The sequence below is a fragment of the Streptopelia decaocto genome (assembly GCF_964273445.1).
Source record: "Streptopelia decaocto genome assembly, chromosome: 2".
NCBI classification, from domain to species: Eukaryota; Metazoa; Chordata; class Aves; order Columbiformes; family Columbidae; genus Streptopelia; species Streptopelia decaocto.
Window position 1 is genome coordinate 144,127,170 of NC_138655.1, and position 17,187 is coordinate 144,144,356.

Sequence of the window (17,187 nt, forward strand, 5' to 3'; positions counted from 1 at the left end):
CATTTAATTCTCTCTCGAAACATCACTATATTTGGATTTTTAAATGCAGTTGGAAAAGTATTTTCATTTGATAGAGAATATGAAATTTCAAATCATCTAGAGTACACAGGTCAATGAATTCTTCAGGAAAATAATTTTGTAACTTTCATAAACTTTAATCTATAAATGCATAGGGTAGTAAGTCCTCAACAGACTGCAGGTGACAACTTTTTCATAATTACTTAATAAATTAAAAGTCTTTGGCCATGCTGTTAAATTTGCTAGAGAGGATGAGCCCAAAGGCATGCAGGTACATTAAAGCATTTGATTAATCTATCAGTAAGGACTGGTTTTCATTGCAAGGTTATTATTTGTCTCATGAAATACTAAGCAGACTAAGCAAGTGTCAAATACGTAACAGCGCTGGGCTGTTGTACATTGGGCTGTATACTCTTCTTCAAACCACTTCAGTATAACATAGCATGTTATGAATATTCTGAAAACATTCACATATGGTATTAAAAAAAAAACACCATACAATACACTAAACCATCCTCAGTCTCACAGACTGTGTCATAATCAAGTCACTACTACACTGCTAATCCTGCTGACTGGCTGCTCCACAGCCCTGTCCTCTCCTGGCCTTTGCCCAGCTTTTCTGTCTTGCTTCCTGGCACACTTTAGCATAAGATCTCTATCTCAATAACTTCTGGATTTTTTTTCTTTTTTTTTTTTTTTTAGATCTTCATCAATTGCTGGCAACCTGTTTCTGCTACCTCCATTCACCTTAAACATCTTATCCAAAATCAGGTTTTGTCTTGTTGTCCCTTGCCTTTCTTCACAATATAGTTTCAACTGTCATAGTTTCAATATAGTTTCAATAAGGATTATTTCAACACCACAGTTAATGTCTAAAAAATATTATTCCACACGAAAGGCAACTAAATTACTTCACTAGCAATGTTATCTTCCTCTGCAAGTAATCAGTTATTCCCTAAACCAGCCCGGATATTCTGATCTCTTCATTTTTAACCAGAACGCAGGAGGTACTGTGCATCCTAAACATACTGCACAATTACAGAGCAATTAGCTCCACCAGTGCTATTCAAATATTTCTTCTATAGGAGAGTATGGCTCATAAAGTTAGGTATGTCAGTACGTTTAAACCCGAAAGAAAAATCCAGCACCCTTCTCCAAATGGACAAGAAATTGTAAGACAATTAAATTCTGCTAAGCAGAGTACCAAAACTGAGAGATTTTGTTTCAATGTACAAGTTCTCTTTGGTAGAAAACAAAATAGAGAATGTTATCAAGCCTGCCAGCTAACAGATACTTTGACGTGGCTCAAGGCAGCTGTGAATTTTGGGCACAAAGGGGAAGAAAGAAAAAGGAGTGGGGAGATATACCATCCCACCTGAATATGCCTGCAAGAATCAGAAACAATATGCATTTAGGACCCTAAACAGGCTACCTGGAAAATGTCATGAGCACATCCCATAATAAACTAGATTTTCAGTTCTGTTTTCCAGCAGTCCAACTTGTCATGTAATAATATCAGAAGAAAAAAAAAAATCTGAGACATTTTCATGAATTCATAAAGCACAGATCTGTGATGGCAACCTCAAGCAACTACACTTCCAAAGAACTGCTAATAACAAAATCATTAATTATCATGAAATTGTACGTGTGTAATTGAAAATAAGGGTAACACTACTTAAAGTGCTTAACTTATAAACACTCAATCTGCCTGTCGAATTCCCAAATATAACCACAAAGTCCAGGCTAATTAAAAATCAAAGTTAGCCTTAGCTTTTCTCATATGCACAGCTTTTCCTTCCCATACTTTAAAGCAATTTCAAAATATACCATTAACCTCAGTCTCACTCCTTCCCCCCTCACTGTTTTGTTACTGGTCAAGTCTTCCAAAGAAGGGCAATAAAGCCCAGGGTGCTGAAATATTGCTGATACTGGTAGGTATCCAGTCGAGACCAGCATAGTTAAAGAAAGCAAACACACACACACTAGAACTTACTAACTGGATTCTCTGTTGACATTATGCTCTTTATAGAGCTGTTACAATCCAGACTTCCACGGTGAGTTACAAGTACCACCTAGTAAATAGTAAAAATTTAAGTATTATGTTTTTTGTGTCCGTGTGTGTGTGTTTTAACGAATCTAGGCACACAGTTTATTTCCTGATTAAAAAGAGAATACCACTAGGAGAACTTTGAATAGTCAGTATGCTGATGTTCCCTGAAGAGATCTATGTAAAAAGTCTGATGCTCTACAGCACATCAAACCTGCTGCTTTTGTAAGTAAATGCATGCTGTAAACGCATGGTTACTTTATGAGAGCATGAGGGCTGGCGCAAAACACAGATCTTCTGCAGTGCTCAATTGCAAATGATGCAAGACCCTCCATTCCTTCACAATTTGCATCTCAAGGATAGTCACTGTATTCAAGAAGTTCTGCCTTTTGGAGATTATGGGAAGTGCCATCACCAATCTGACAAACAAATCTCACCTGCAGTGTATCACTTCTCATATTGTGTGCCATCATTAGGAGTGCCCTTCTCTTCTGTATATTTGGGTATTAATAATATATTATCCAGCCGCATTTTATAAGGAACGGTTCAGAGCAAATAATTTGCATCCCAATTCAGAGTGTACTTAACTCCAAATATGGACAGAACTCCTATCCATTTAAATGGAGCACAACTGCATGCTCAAGTGTGCTGAAACTAATGGTGACCTTTTCAAGACTGCACCCTGCCTGTCAAAAACTATACAGAAAATGGCTAATAACAAGATTGAGATTCTCTCAGAATTCCTAAGTGGGAAAATGCTTATGTCAGCAGTATTAAATCTTTCCTTGGCAAGGCAATATTACACATCTATCTTTCCTGGGAAAACAAAAGCCAAACATCTCTCACATTGTTCAGTTTATTTTTAGCTGCTGGAGTTTACCCTAGATTATAGTTTCTAGGGAATTCCTATACATAAATTTGACCAAATCCCACTATAGTCATGGCCTCAGGAAGGAAAGGAAAGCAGCAGCTCTGTGTATTGTAAAAGAAAGTAAAATGCTGAATCTAACCAGATTTTAATTGGTTTGTCTGGAAAATATTATATAGAAACATCAATATTTGTTTACATTTATAAAATAAAACTGGATTTATTTGAAGCTAACTCTACTCTCTAATTTAAAGACAGCTGAACTCATATGACGAAAAGCAAGTAACTATTTTGCAAAAGTCTGCACTTTTCAAATTCATGTCAAAAAGCCAAAAAGAGCAGCAGTGAATTAATTGTACTACAGAAGTTGGTGCCATAAACTGCAAATTATTTCTGACTCCTAAGTTGTGGATCCTGTGCAAATCCCAGTTCAGGGATATTTATCATCCTTGCCTCTCATTTATTGGCAAAATTCCAAGGATACACTGTGTCCACGCTGGACTGCTCTCTCTCCCTTCTGTCAGATGGGCAGGACCAAGTGGGACAAGGTCACAGTGATTAATCAGCTTTCACATCTACCTCCAGCTTCTACTCCTTGTATGTGCAGCTACAGTTCCTTCCTTCTGCTTTTCTGCTCCTCCTTTCATAGCTGAGACAGGAGTCACTTTGTTTTGGGAGGTGACAGGGAGGGAATGCTGCCAAGCAAAGTCAGGATTTTCACCACCCCAAAACCCCAGCTGGGCTACATTGGAGTGGTCCCATCAGATGTTTTCCTACATCTCTCCCAAGCTGAGAGGAAGACAAAACCAGTGTAATGAAGACTAATATTTACAAAGGCAGTGCACAGCTCCTTGCAAATTTATGTAAAACGGATACCAGCTTTAGGACAGAAGAGCCACTCCCAAGGAAGAGAGTCAGACCTTCAATGCTTGACTGGAAAAGAGCTCTTGTTTCTCCTCACAGGGACAAAGTTTCTCTTTAGTCAACTATCTTGTCTTTCTGTGATAGACAACTAGTGTGTCAATCTGAGAAACTGAACGGGACTCAAGAACTGAGGTTAATTAAGAAGTCAAACCTGAGTTATAAAGTAAATATAACAGAGGCTATAGCCCTAGTTCAGACCCAAGGAGATGTCTAAACAGAGGTTACAGTGCTGCCTGGTGCAGAAACAGAGCTGCATTTTAAAAACCCTGCGTGTTTGTCCACACAGACTAATGCTTTGCACAATTAACTCGAGCTCTTGGGTAGTTTTCAACTGACAGACTCAAACCTGAGGACTACAAACAGAAAACACACATGTAAAACTAGTCAAACTGAATTACAGCAGCAAGTCACATCAATCACTTCTTCTGGAGTACAGATTCAGTTGTACAACTATTGAAAGCAAGACTCTGACACCACAGCATCTATAGCATGGTGTTGAAATCAGTGTATTATTCTACTTGCCTGTACAAGACAAGAATCTACACTACTATACTTAATTAGACAAAGTTTAAAAACTCAATAGAGATCAGGAAATATCAGGCAAATGTCAACTGAGTGGCCTTAATTCAATACATATGCATAGCTGATTTTTTTAAAAACTAGTTTATATAACATATTGTTACTATCTTTAGGAAATGTCCTTAGAGAAATATATATTTTGGCTGTTTGTTTCCTCTGCAATCTAGACTGAACTTTGCTTGTGCTGTGAAACATACTGTTTCCAAAAAACTTTTTCCCTGGCTGTCATAGCAAATCATTTCTGCATATCATTTAGAGGCTTTTTAATACTCTCCTTGAAAGCTCATAGCATGACTTCCCTTCTTGCATAGATTACACCACCTCTCCACCCAAACTAGTTCTAGCCAGCCTGAGCATGGCGCATTTGGGAGCAGAATATTGACAAATTACATATTCTATAAACACACCATTGCTTTCTATAAATATAAGAATAAATTAAGTAATAAAGTTTCCTGTAGGAGTTACCTATAGGACATAAACTGTGGAGTTATTTTAAAATACAAAACCCAACATTCTACTCAGGCCGAGTCCACATTTGCAGTAAAACACAGCATAATAAACCATAGGAAAGCCTGGAGTCTTCTGAGTTAACACTTTCAGTGCCTCTCTAATGCAGATTTTGGGGTGTTTTTTAAAAAATGAAGTATCTTTTCAGTGACGCTATATTGCTGAAGAGTTTGGTAATAGCATACTCAGATTTTCACCTCAGGGTTACTAAATTCAATATAGCCCAGATCAATAGTAACTCAAAGTCATCACCATTTGATGAGAGTTTGGAGCTCAGGTTAAAATGTATTATGAGCTTAGACAAGCTCCTAGTGAATAGTTTCATAAGTGACACTAACAGGTATGGTTGCTGGCAGTCTCGACATACAGCCTCAAATTCAATGGACACACAGAGTGATTTAATTTCTTGACCTACAGCAACCACTCCAGACACACCACTGCCAGGACACCAGGAGGAACCTCAGACTGCTAGTTCCTTACTTGTACCTGTCCCAGAAATAAAAGATTTAAAATACAGACATACTTTTCTGATACCATATTTGTTTCACTGCTTAGAAAAAGAAAATTAAGTTATTTCAAAACTAGATGACCTCAGGTGGCACACTAAAACAGAATAACCCTTCCCCTTGAAGACCAATTTATTAAAGCATCTCATTTACGCAGCACCTTAATCCTGCAAAGATACAAACTGCTTGCTTAAGGAATTAACATTTTTTAAAAGCCTGGAAACTGTATTCAGGTAATCCGTCATATGACGTCTGATTAGAACAAGCACCATGTTATTTGCTACTAAAGAAAAGGCATACTCGGATTTCAAAGCAGCACAGATGTGGGAAGACTCAAGGCAGAAGAGAGCAGGTGGCAGGCTAGCTGGCAATTATGAAAAGTGCAAGATTATAAAATGATTAAGATTTAATTGTCAAAACTATACTTTTTAAACTAACAAATTAATAATTTAGCATTTGTATAGCATTTTGCCTTCTAATGTTATAAAGCAGAGAAACCTCCTTTGTACATTTAAAGCTAACTCACTTTATATCCTTGTTCCACAGCCAGCCTCCAAATAAATCCTTCATGATTAAAAAGCTCATGCAGTTATCAATATCCTATCTATGAAACACAGTGCTTTGATGGCCCAGGTTGAGAAACATAACAACACAAACTGCATTTTAACCAGAAAAGAGTTCAGTAATAGATGACCGCTGCCTACAGTCCAACAATCGTAAAAACTACAATTGGTAACTACTATAATATGTTTCCAGCCATCTACTAATAAACTGTCTAAAAACACAATGCTTATGTGTACTTTTGTTTCATGGTATTTTTAATAATCCTAATTTAAGGGCAAAAAAGTAAAGTGTACCAAATGCAGGAGATCCATTTAAGCTTCCCAAGCTCTGTGCACAAAAATAGTTTTTACTACTCCTGCTTCAGTAAAATCAAGCCAGGTGCTCCTGCAATATCAAAAACACCCAAATGCCAAGAAGTGCTGCAGGATAACATGAAAAACAAAAATAATGAGAAACATGATTTTCTATCCATACATCTGGTCCAGCTGGAAGGGATCAGGCACTGTCTTTCTCCACCTTTATCTCCCCTTTACAGAGCAAGCAAATATCAAAAGGTCAAAAGTATTCAACCCTCATTGAGGTACAACTTGGAACTCTATCTTCAGAGACGAATGAGTCAAATAATTATATGGAACGAACACGAGATTCCAGTGGAAGAAGATGAGCAATCTATAAACCAAGAGGAATTATAATCCTGGTCCCACTGATGACAACAATGTATCTCCCCCTGATACCTCAAGGCCCAAGATATTCATGCAACAACAACATTATTCACATAAACAATGAACTCTCATGAAAACAATGTGTGTCACAAATCATGTAAAATCAAATCAGAACAAAAAATATGAGAGAAAACCCACTGGGAGAGAAATTACCTGGCAATGATTCATCAACAGAATTATTCCAGAAATTGTAAATACATATTTTCTCGCATGAATATTTGCGGAAAGGACAGAACAAGATCAGATGTAACAAAACATGTCCTCTAACAAGTTGCTCTATTTTCTTCCAGCTCCACATAATAGGTTGCCCACAGGAAAGTAAATGGTTAAACGACTACAAAGCAATACAGTAGTGACTTAACAACAAATGCAGGGCACAAAATAATGCAACCTAGAAGGAAGCCCATGGTAACATTCCCCCTTAAATTCCCTTAATTCCTAACAAGCATACACAGAACACTTTTTCCAGTCAACTTTTGGTGACAGACAAAGAAAAAAAAATCAGAAGCTCAAGTTAAGTAAATTAAGCTACTTAACCCCTCTTAACAACCTGAAAGATCTAATCCGGGAGTACAAACATTCAGTGACAAAACAAAAATAATTTTAGAAATAATTTGTTTCAGTACTTGCTTTGATGAACTTTGTTATTAGTATGAGATGAGCTTTTAGTAATTTCCCTCAGCTGAATAGTGTAAACAGTGCTACATGAATATGTGATTTGGTGCCAGGTAAGTATATGATTTCCTATATAGAAAGAAACCCTCAGGAGTCTCCTTGCATCATTTCCATGCTTTCAAATACAATTCAGTCTGCCCACACTACTTTCAATACATGAAGTCTAAGAACAGGATAAATGGTCAAAGAAAGGTTTCATAAATGGTCTAGGTAAAATGCTCTAGGTATGCATTCCCCCTACATGTGTTCCCAAATCTGAATTTAAACATCCTGGCTGCAATTAATTTGAATATTTCTTTCTCTCCAAATTTATGAAAGGTAGTAAGCAACGATAAATTATTATCATTTTACCTAAAAGAGCCTGAGTGGACTGGAAAAATTATGCATTCAGTTATTCCCCAACAGCTTCCCTCTTCTGGCCTAAAACTCCATCTATTTAACAATTCCTCACAAATATGACTTTCTAAATTTCTTTTGATTGTTGATTGGGTATTCCTGCTAATTTTCTTTCTTTCTGGAAAGTGCAGTCATCAAAACTACAGAGAGTCCTTAAGGTGGATGGATCACTGCTGCAGAAAGATGTAGGAAAATTACATCTCATTTCTGTAATACTAAATATCATCTGAATGTCTCCCAATAGCTAATTTTCTTTTAATATTCATTTCTAAGTAGAGAGTAACAACACAGCAAGACAAGCCCCTTATGGACATAAACTTAGCGTGTTCTCAAACCAAGACAGAAGAATAACTTTACTACACTGTAAGCACATTTTCAGCCAGCTGTGTAACCTTATGAAAAAATCAGAAAACACTCCTCTTTCTACATCCCTTGGTAGATCATTTCACCTTGCCTAAGAATGAAGCTGTTTTCTTCTCTATGGTCTGTTCCTTATCTACTTCAAGACTTAAACCCTATGGAAGCAGTAATCAACAGTACATTAATATCTTTCATATCATATTCAGATACTAGACAGAAAAAATCCAAATGTTTCTAAGCAACTATCAATAAAAATTAGTAGACCAATCCCAAACCACACTGGTACTCCCAAACTGTATTTTCTATTATTTTTCACGTAGTTTTACATTGCTGCTATTTCATTTTGAACTGACAGTTAGGTCACTTAGTAGGGTGACAATGGTACATATTTTTTTCCTTCTTGAAAATGACAGCATCTGCTCTTCAGTAAGGAGGATATTTTAATGAATTCTGTGGTGAGGACCAGCCTACAGAGTCTTCTAAATTTGAGATTAAAACTTGATCTCCCCATTAGAGATGTTAATTCTCATCTCCAAGCAATTTTCTTTAGCCTTTAGTTTCAAGATCTTCTTCAATAAATACTGAAGCAAATTACTCAATTTATTCCAAAGATATCCCCAGATCATTACTTCAATTCCAGCCTCTCTGCCCAGTTCCTCTTGACCTATTTCTTTACATCAACATTTACCTTTTTCTTCTATTCAGTTACAATACCCAACAGTTTAACTTTTGTCAAGTTGCACCTTATTCCTATACCTCCTGACTTATCAGACATATTGAAAATATCTGCAAACAAAAGTGATTTTATTTATTTATTTTCTTTTTGGAGCCCAGGAAACTATCCTCTGAAAACACCAATTTTAAAATCCATCAAACCCTTAACAGAACACAAATAACCTTTTATTCTTTACAAATACAGAATTCCAGTTATCATCAATAATTAGTAATACTTATTTTACAAAGAAAATTGCTGTTTTACTTTTCTGCAGTCCTAAGGCCAAACTATTCCTCTACAAATAAAATATAGAGCTCTTAAGTAAGCTTAATGAAGCAATAGTGAGTCAGATAGTTCTGAGTCTTCTCCATGTTGGCAAATCTACTTTACAGAGCTAGTCTATGATAATGTTACTTCCTAGATTAATATCTGCCAGAAAAATATTCGTATTCCAGTTGCAGACGGAACAAAATAAAAATCATCATTTTTCTTTTATACAGCTTTGATGCATCTAAATGTATAACCTTAGACTTCCAAATGCACTCTTCTAAGAAAAGAGCACAAATGTACTCTTCCAAACTGGAAGAAACATTAGTAAACAGCTTACAGGAACAAACACCAAACAAACACACACCCCAAGAAATCCCCCACCAAAAAAAAAAAAAAAAAAAAAAAAAAAAAAAAGCCACAACAACCCCAAAATGAAAGGAACCTAAGCATTCATCATGTATTTAAAAAATAAATAAATAAAAAATCACAGAGACTGACTTCAACCTAAGCACTGAACACAATCTACATTTTTACCAAACTGGGCACTCTGCACGGTACAGCACTTCCAAAACACTAATCCACAGATTACAGGCACCTCCTAAAGTACAAATGTCTACAGTGCAAAGCTGCTCATGAACAACATCAAATGCATTGTAATCATCTACACTCAGGATACCAACATCAGGGACTCCCCTTTCCTTATTTCTGGATGGATGACATAGTAACGTACTACTTTATCAAGCTACTTTGATCTTTCCCCATGGATAACTGCGCTCCAGTCTGGTTGACTGTACACAGTCCACATCCCCGAGCTATCACGAAAGAAGAGAACAAAAAAAGCTAACAAGCTTTCTCATGAGTGATGCATGACAATGCCAAGAAAAAGTCTCATGGCAAAATTATTTATGAAAGAGTAACTTTTAACAAAAACAAGCAGAACTGAGAGGTGAATACCACACACAACTTGCACGTCCATGCAAGAAACAGAGAGGGAGGCAGAAGAGGGATGCTGTCCCAGTTCATATCTACAATGTGTAGTGGAGCAAAAGTCATCTTTCTAAAATGGAAAACGTGTCAAATGACAGTTAGGAACAATTCACTTGTGGTAGAATCATTTTCCCAATGAGCTTATTACAAATCATGTAACACAGACATTCTCGTATTGACATACAAATGGCTCCTACAGGCTACTAGAGCCAGTAATGCATATTCTCTATTTCTCTGTGCAGTTTATGAATCTGTTTCTCTCCACTACCGTATTAAATGTTGATGTTGCATTGTGGTAATGCATTAGCTGTCCAGGAAAGGAAGCAGACCTCATCACAGTTTGTTCAGGTCAAACACTTTACTCAGACAGTACACCTGCAAATTGCCTGCTTGTCCCTAAAATGTTAACCACATTTGTAACAGAACTCATGGATCAAATTTATGAAATGGAATACTGAACCTCCAGGTGTAAGCATAGGAAAAAAACCCGTTACTTACTTTTTAATTATTACACTTTCTTTGGTAAGTTTTAATCGCTGTGACTCCTGTTCCTTAAAGAATGTACCTCCAACTTGTTCTCTTAGCAGTATCTCTGAAGACACAACTTCTATTGTGTAGGAGGTGTGAAATTAAAGACGGAATAGACTCAGTCTTAACCAATTCATTCATTTTCATAAATATGCAAAGAAAGACAATTCCCATCAGAGAAGAAGGTGAATTTGGGGATCCAGATAGTCAAGCATGCAACCAAGCCAAGCTACCGTAAACAAACATACATCTTTTCTCCGTTGTTTGCCCACACGGCCTCGTATGCAAAGCTGGTGCACAGAGATGCAACAAACAGGAATCCAATCCACAGGCACCTCTTGTGTGAAGGTAAACAAAGCAATGACCGTACCTGTGCTCCGAACTCCCAGGCAACTCAGCTACAGAATTAAGGACTTGAGCTCCTGCTTTCTCTAAGTGTGTGAAAATACGCTCCATTGTTTAAGGATTTAGAGTGTCAATCCCTTACAGAGAAGCCAAAAGCTAAGCATATTTGCAGAACGGGTTTGTTACAGAGATCTAAAAGTAAACATAATGCAGATGTACTAAATAATACAGAAAGATAAAAGTAACAGCAAGAGAAAACTGACAACTGGGAAGCCATGAAGCTTCGGAATCCAATTGTGGTAGATGATTAAACAGGCTACGCAAAAATCAAATTATTTTAGTAAAAATTTTAGGTCCAGTTAAAAACAGAAGGGAGTATTTTTCCACAGGCTTGAAAACAACTAAGCAGAAAGCAAATCTGCAGCACAGAGGAATCAAACAAATGACAGCAGGAATTTCTTTCACTATTTTGACACTGAAGTCAATGTGTTGCCCTAACTCCACTCCATAGACACCATTCTTCTCATCTCAGTCTTCCAAGCAAGGCAGATTTTCAAGCTAGGAGACCAAGTTAGAACATTTCTTCTGTCATCTTTTCAAGCCAGTATGTTTTAATAAAATTTACCAGAAGATAATTACACTAACTGCCACTAACAACCATTACTGCTAAGTAGAAAGAACCTTAACAATAGGCTTAAGTCGAATTGTTAGGACTTTTCTGTAAGTCAAATAAAATGCATAAAGTACATAGGCAGTTCCATAATCAAAAGATTCTACATCTGGATATTAAGAAGCAAAGGTTTCTTCTTTCTTTTTCCTTTGCCTTTTTTTTTTTTTAATAGAGAATAATCTATTCTTGCAAGCAAAATGTTATTAACTGCAACTAAGAGAAAGAACCAAGCTTCATATAACCTGACAGCATTATGTTCTACTAATTTCTAGTGAACAAGAGTAGTATTTGTATTAGAAACCATGGAGAGCTTTCATATATTTTAGTCAACAACATCCTATTAGAACAACATTTCCAGTATCATTACACAAATTACATTGAACATCAATATAATCTTTTCCACTATGTCTGCCTGACAATTAATACTTCTCTAGACTTAATGATATATGAATATTGTGGTGGTATACATACAATATTACATTTTCTTAAGAGGCAAGCAAATGAGTCAACATTTAAAGTATATACCAACATGAAAGATTTTGAACTTACCTTCTTTTTTTGTGTTTTGTTCCTGCCTCCCAACCAATCATCCATCTGTTCCTCAATCTCTTCAATTGAAGCTCCATGATCATACGACGGTACATATGCACTTGACTTCAGAACTGTGTATACAGGAAACTCTGGTTTTGGTTTCTTGACTTTAGGCTTCTTTTCCTCTATAACAAAGTAAAAAAAAAGAAGAAGAAAAAATAATGCTACTAATACTGCAGAGAAGTATAATTCAGAAGCAGGCTTACTTCCTCAACTCTTAATCTTATATTAAAATTTCCACTAAGGAAGGGGCTTCAATTTCTTCTTAAAAAGATAATTCAGAGTTTTGCACAGTAATTTTATTTTTATGAAAAGTAAATAGCAATGCATCTACTTAGCTCCTCCCCTATCTGAACTATGCCTTAAAGAGCCAAATGAGGAGCCCCTCAAAAACACAGTTAGGTCTCATAGCTGCTAGCAATTTAGATTAGTTCAGGCAAAAGCACAGGGAGTTGTTAAAAGATTTTGAAAGTTCAGCTGGCTTCAAAGAAACCGGCAAAGGTAGAAAGGTGAATTTTAGACAATTTTGTATTGCTGTATGGTCAGCTGTGCTGCATAAAAGCTTCTGAGTAAATAGATAGCTTCTCTGTTCTCAGATTTCTGTAACTACAAATAGCTCTGTTCTAGCACTTAGGATTTAGGAAAATTTAAGTGTTGGACCTAATTTCTCAATCTGATCACTGTTTTCTGCTCTTTCTGTTGTTCAAATGGTATTAAACATGAGCAGCAAACTTATGGGACATGAAGGAGGGACAACAACAACCTAAAGCCCAGCAACTGAAGACTTATATCTATATGTCATCTATATAGGAAGATCTCAAAAGAAAGATTTAAGATTGATTGAAAATTCCCAGAACTTTAGGGAAGACAAGAGGATGACGATCAGAAAATCTTGAACACTCAGAAAGCACCCAGAAACCTCAGGTATACCAAGTGGGACTCCTGGTTTTTCCTCATAGTTTTAAAAATATGCTGTATTCACAGTAACTGGATGCTCCTAAGGATCCTACTAAAGCGAGAGCTGATCTACTGCCTGACTGCAGCCCAAAGAGGAAAGTTCTACTCCAGCTCCACCTTCCCACTTTCCACTGTGTACTTAGGTGCTCTTCTCTCTTCTATTTGTGCTTTGACAGTCATCTAACCACTCAGCAAACATTCAATTCAATAATCTAGTAGAAAATTTCTCCTTTACACTCAAACGACAAGACAGAATCCAAGTCTTTTAAAGGTTGTGGGCAAGGAAAAGCAGAACCAACACTTCTCAGCAGCAGTGGGCTGTCAGATCAGCTCCTCTGCCTGTGCAGTCATGCCATAATACTTCTCTGAGCACCAGAGAAGAAACATCTGTTTTTCATTAAAACATTATTTAAAAAAAATTAAAATCCTAAAGAGGATAGAAGGACTCTTCCCTGCAGACTCTGATGCAGAATGCCTTCTCTTAAGGCTATATGCACAGGAACAGAACAATTAGAAGACTCAATGGACTTGAGAAACTCCTAGGAACTGAATACTGCAGAAAAGCATAAATGGAGAGAGAACTGTTTCACAGCAACTTTTAGAAGTCCCAAAAGACCAGGAAATCCATACAAATGTTGAAAACTAACAGAATGACTGACAATCTTTTAAACTTCTAAACGTACATTGTTCAGAGACCTCCTTTAGTGAAAAATCTCTAACTTTGCTTATAATGGTGAAATTACTCTCAATAAATGAAATATTAAACAAAGACTTGTATCTGTATGTTTTAGAGCATCCTTCTATAGGTATGCATAGTAAATATGATTAAATTACATATGATCCCTTAAATCCAAAGCAAAGCCCAAACACCTTAACCAGCATTTCTCTTATTGCTGAGATGTTATTAAGGACAATACTGTTCCAAAATTATTCTTCTCTATTTCAAAAGGTGATTTCTATGACCAAATCACATTTATTAACCATTATCTAATTTTTCTCCGAAGTTGCGATATGTAACAGCTTCTGTAGTCAGAGTGAAGATTTGCAAGGATACGTAACAATGGCTTCACCACCTATTTACTGCAAACACATATACTGGGCAAAAATATTCTAAATGACAATTTCCACTATGGCATTTCAGTCCTGCAAAATAATCAAGCGCACTGCATGTGTTCACTTGGAATTATTTAACAGTGGAGACACACTGAGACAGTTGTATTTTCCTGTATCTTGCACCCCACCAGCTGTTTGCTAACTTTCCGTCTCAAAATATGCAATTAGAGCCTGAATGCATCTAGCTAACATTTAAAAATTGCCTGCAAATAGGTCATCTAGGCTCTTTCTGTAGTTTTAGAACTAATTCTGTAACAGTATTTCCAGAAGGCACCGCGCCCCACTTTAAGATGAGGTATCAAAGACATTGTCTAGGCTTTATTCTGGCAGTTAAGTGAGAGATGAAGACCTAACATAGATAAGACACCTTGCGGTTTGCTGACTATCAAAGGAACGAGAAATCCCACCTAGAGAACACGACTGTACAATCTCAAACAAGCACTCAACCAGAATTTAAAACCTGTCTCTACTGTCTCCTGTGCACATACAAAAAGATGAAGGAAGGAGCTCAGCATATCCCTTACATACGAGAATGGCTGTTTTATTAAATTAAAAAATAGAATTAAGTCACAGAACCTTTGACACAGGGCTCCCAATAACACGTTGAGAACAGTTTCACCTCAGAATTTTTGAAAGCCACTTCTTAGAATACAAAAGCACATAAAAGTTGTTTAACAGTAACTTCATAAAGGATTTTAGATAGCGGAAGTTCAGAAGTTATGCTCAGAGGTAATGATGCCTCAACTGAAGGCAGCCAAGTACTGTTGTTCTTTCAGGTGAAGATGGAGAAAGCAATGCAGATCACTGAAACTATTTCTCCCGAACAACAGAAATCCTCTTTCCAGGTTATATTTTCATTGTCAGCAATTCAATCGGCAGTTCAAAAGACACTTCCAGCCTGACCTGGTGCTTTCCCCTGAAGAGAATAAGGATCAGGTTTTCCAAATAGTAGATGATGCCCAGACAGCTGAATCCTACATCTGCTAAAGCTTGACAGTCAGGCACGAAGCTGGTGCTGCTATCACCACCACAATCTGAAGCAAGGATGTGTTTGATGGTGCTGACAACTGCAGCTGCGATTGAAACACAAGTCTTGTGCGACACTTAAGTGTCATCTTCTAATGGTGCTGGGTTTAGAATATGTGGCCGTCTACTATACCAAAACAGGCTTAAAAATGTATTTTTCTCCTCCAGTCTCAGATATTGTTCTAATATTGTTGCGTATAAACCTAACTGAAATGCAGGAAAAACATATAGAAAAAGATTTCACATGTTCCTCCCAGTTTAGTGCCAGCCTACTCACTGTCCACTGGAGGCATGATCAGACCACTGTGCCCCATGCACACCAATAGCCAGCGGACCTTATCTTTGACTCAAGTTACTGGTGCTCACACAACTAAATGCAGCAGAGAGAAACAGTCTTGGTGACACCAGAGCCTGCCTTCAAGCTCAACTGGGTAAATGGAAGAGCTTAATCTCGCTAGTATTTTCTGGGAACATTAGGGATTCCATTTGCCAAATTACAGTGTAGTAACTTTTGTAGTTTATTAAATAGAATTAAAACAGGTAACAACAGAAATGGATAACTGGAGATAGCAAGCACCATGGAAATTGTTTGATACCTACCAAAGTGCAAAGTGATTAGTATTTTACATGAGTTATGACTTCTACAGAGTTCTAGTCCTTCTGTAGCAGAAGAAATTTTATCATTTGCTGAATTTATACTGCAAGGATACTAATTTTTCTGAGTATTTTCCACCTTTAGAACTATCAAGTTATTTCCCAGAAGACTAGATTTGATTGTGTACCTAACAACTTAGAGTTTAAAAAAAAAAAAAGAGAGAGAGAGACGTAACTTGTCCTCTATGTTTGGAGAGCATTTAGGCACACCCATAACTGGGATCCCTAGGCTTTAACACATAACAATTAGCTAACTCTCTTACCAGTACAGTACTTTACATTTCTAAAGGCCTCCAGAACTATTCCAGTACTGGCTATACATTTTACTAGTTTATGGTGCCATGATCCAGATTTTGAAGTTTGATGAATTACTTGCACATAAGCAGATACCTTAACTTTCCTCATTAGTCCTTCCGCCTTGTTACTACATTAAATTAATCAGTTGCAGAATTAATAATATCTGGCCAATGGTTATTTGCTTTAAGATATCAGCTGTCATTTTTAGAAGATAAAGAACCAGCCAGCATTTTGGATCAAGAGCCATGTAATGAAACAGTGGTGCTTTTTCCATAATAAATATCAGAGGTCCTGCCAGCTGACGCAAATGTAAAGAAAGAAGAGAATTTTTCACAGGAAAAAAAAAAAAGACCACTTTATAGAGAGAGAATCAAAACAAAAACAAGTGCTGAACTTCTGCAAAGAAAGTATAACACATCAAGCTGGAGTTCCCTCTCTCTGCCAGGCTTCTAAGATTTAAGTATGAACAAGAATTCACAGAATTCACAGAAAATATGGTCAAAAAAGACAGTGATTGAAAAAATCACAGAATTAAAAAGGACAGACTGGCTGGTATCTCATGCATTGATAAGCAAGAAATACAATCACATACAGAGGTAGATAGCAAACATCCTTTTGGCAAGTCAGTAAGATGCTGCACTGAGATTGTTTTTTTGTTTTTTTTTCAATGTTGTTCACTTACCTATGTAACTAGGAAAGATAAACAAAGCATTTACAGCATTAAAATTCATTTAAAACATGACAGAAAAAAAACTCACTTGCATGTACAGCAACACAGTCAGATAGAACACAAGAGACCCAGAAGTCTGGAAAAATAAGGTTTTGACAGTCCATTGAAAAAATGGAGTAAATGATATTCAATATTAAC

The 17,187-nt window shown here is 36.7% G+C and overlaps 1 protein-coding gene across 1 annotated transcript in view; it reads right to left on the minus strand.

The window, feature by feature from the left end:
• The window catches only part of DNAJC1 (DnaJ heat shock protein family (Hsp40) member C1), a gene marked incomplete at its 3' end in the record, with an annotated part of 106,358 nt that overhangs the window by 24,572 nt on the left and 64,599 nt on the right, over positions 1-17,187 (minus strand). Inside the window, exon 8 of the mRNA XM_082044616.1 lies at positions 12,231-12,397. Coding sequence (XP_081900742.1) covers positions 12,231-12,397 — 167 coding nt within the window. The remainder of the gene's footprint in view (positions 1-12,230; positions 12,398-17,187) is intronic.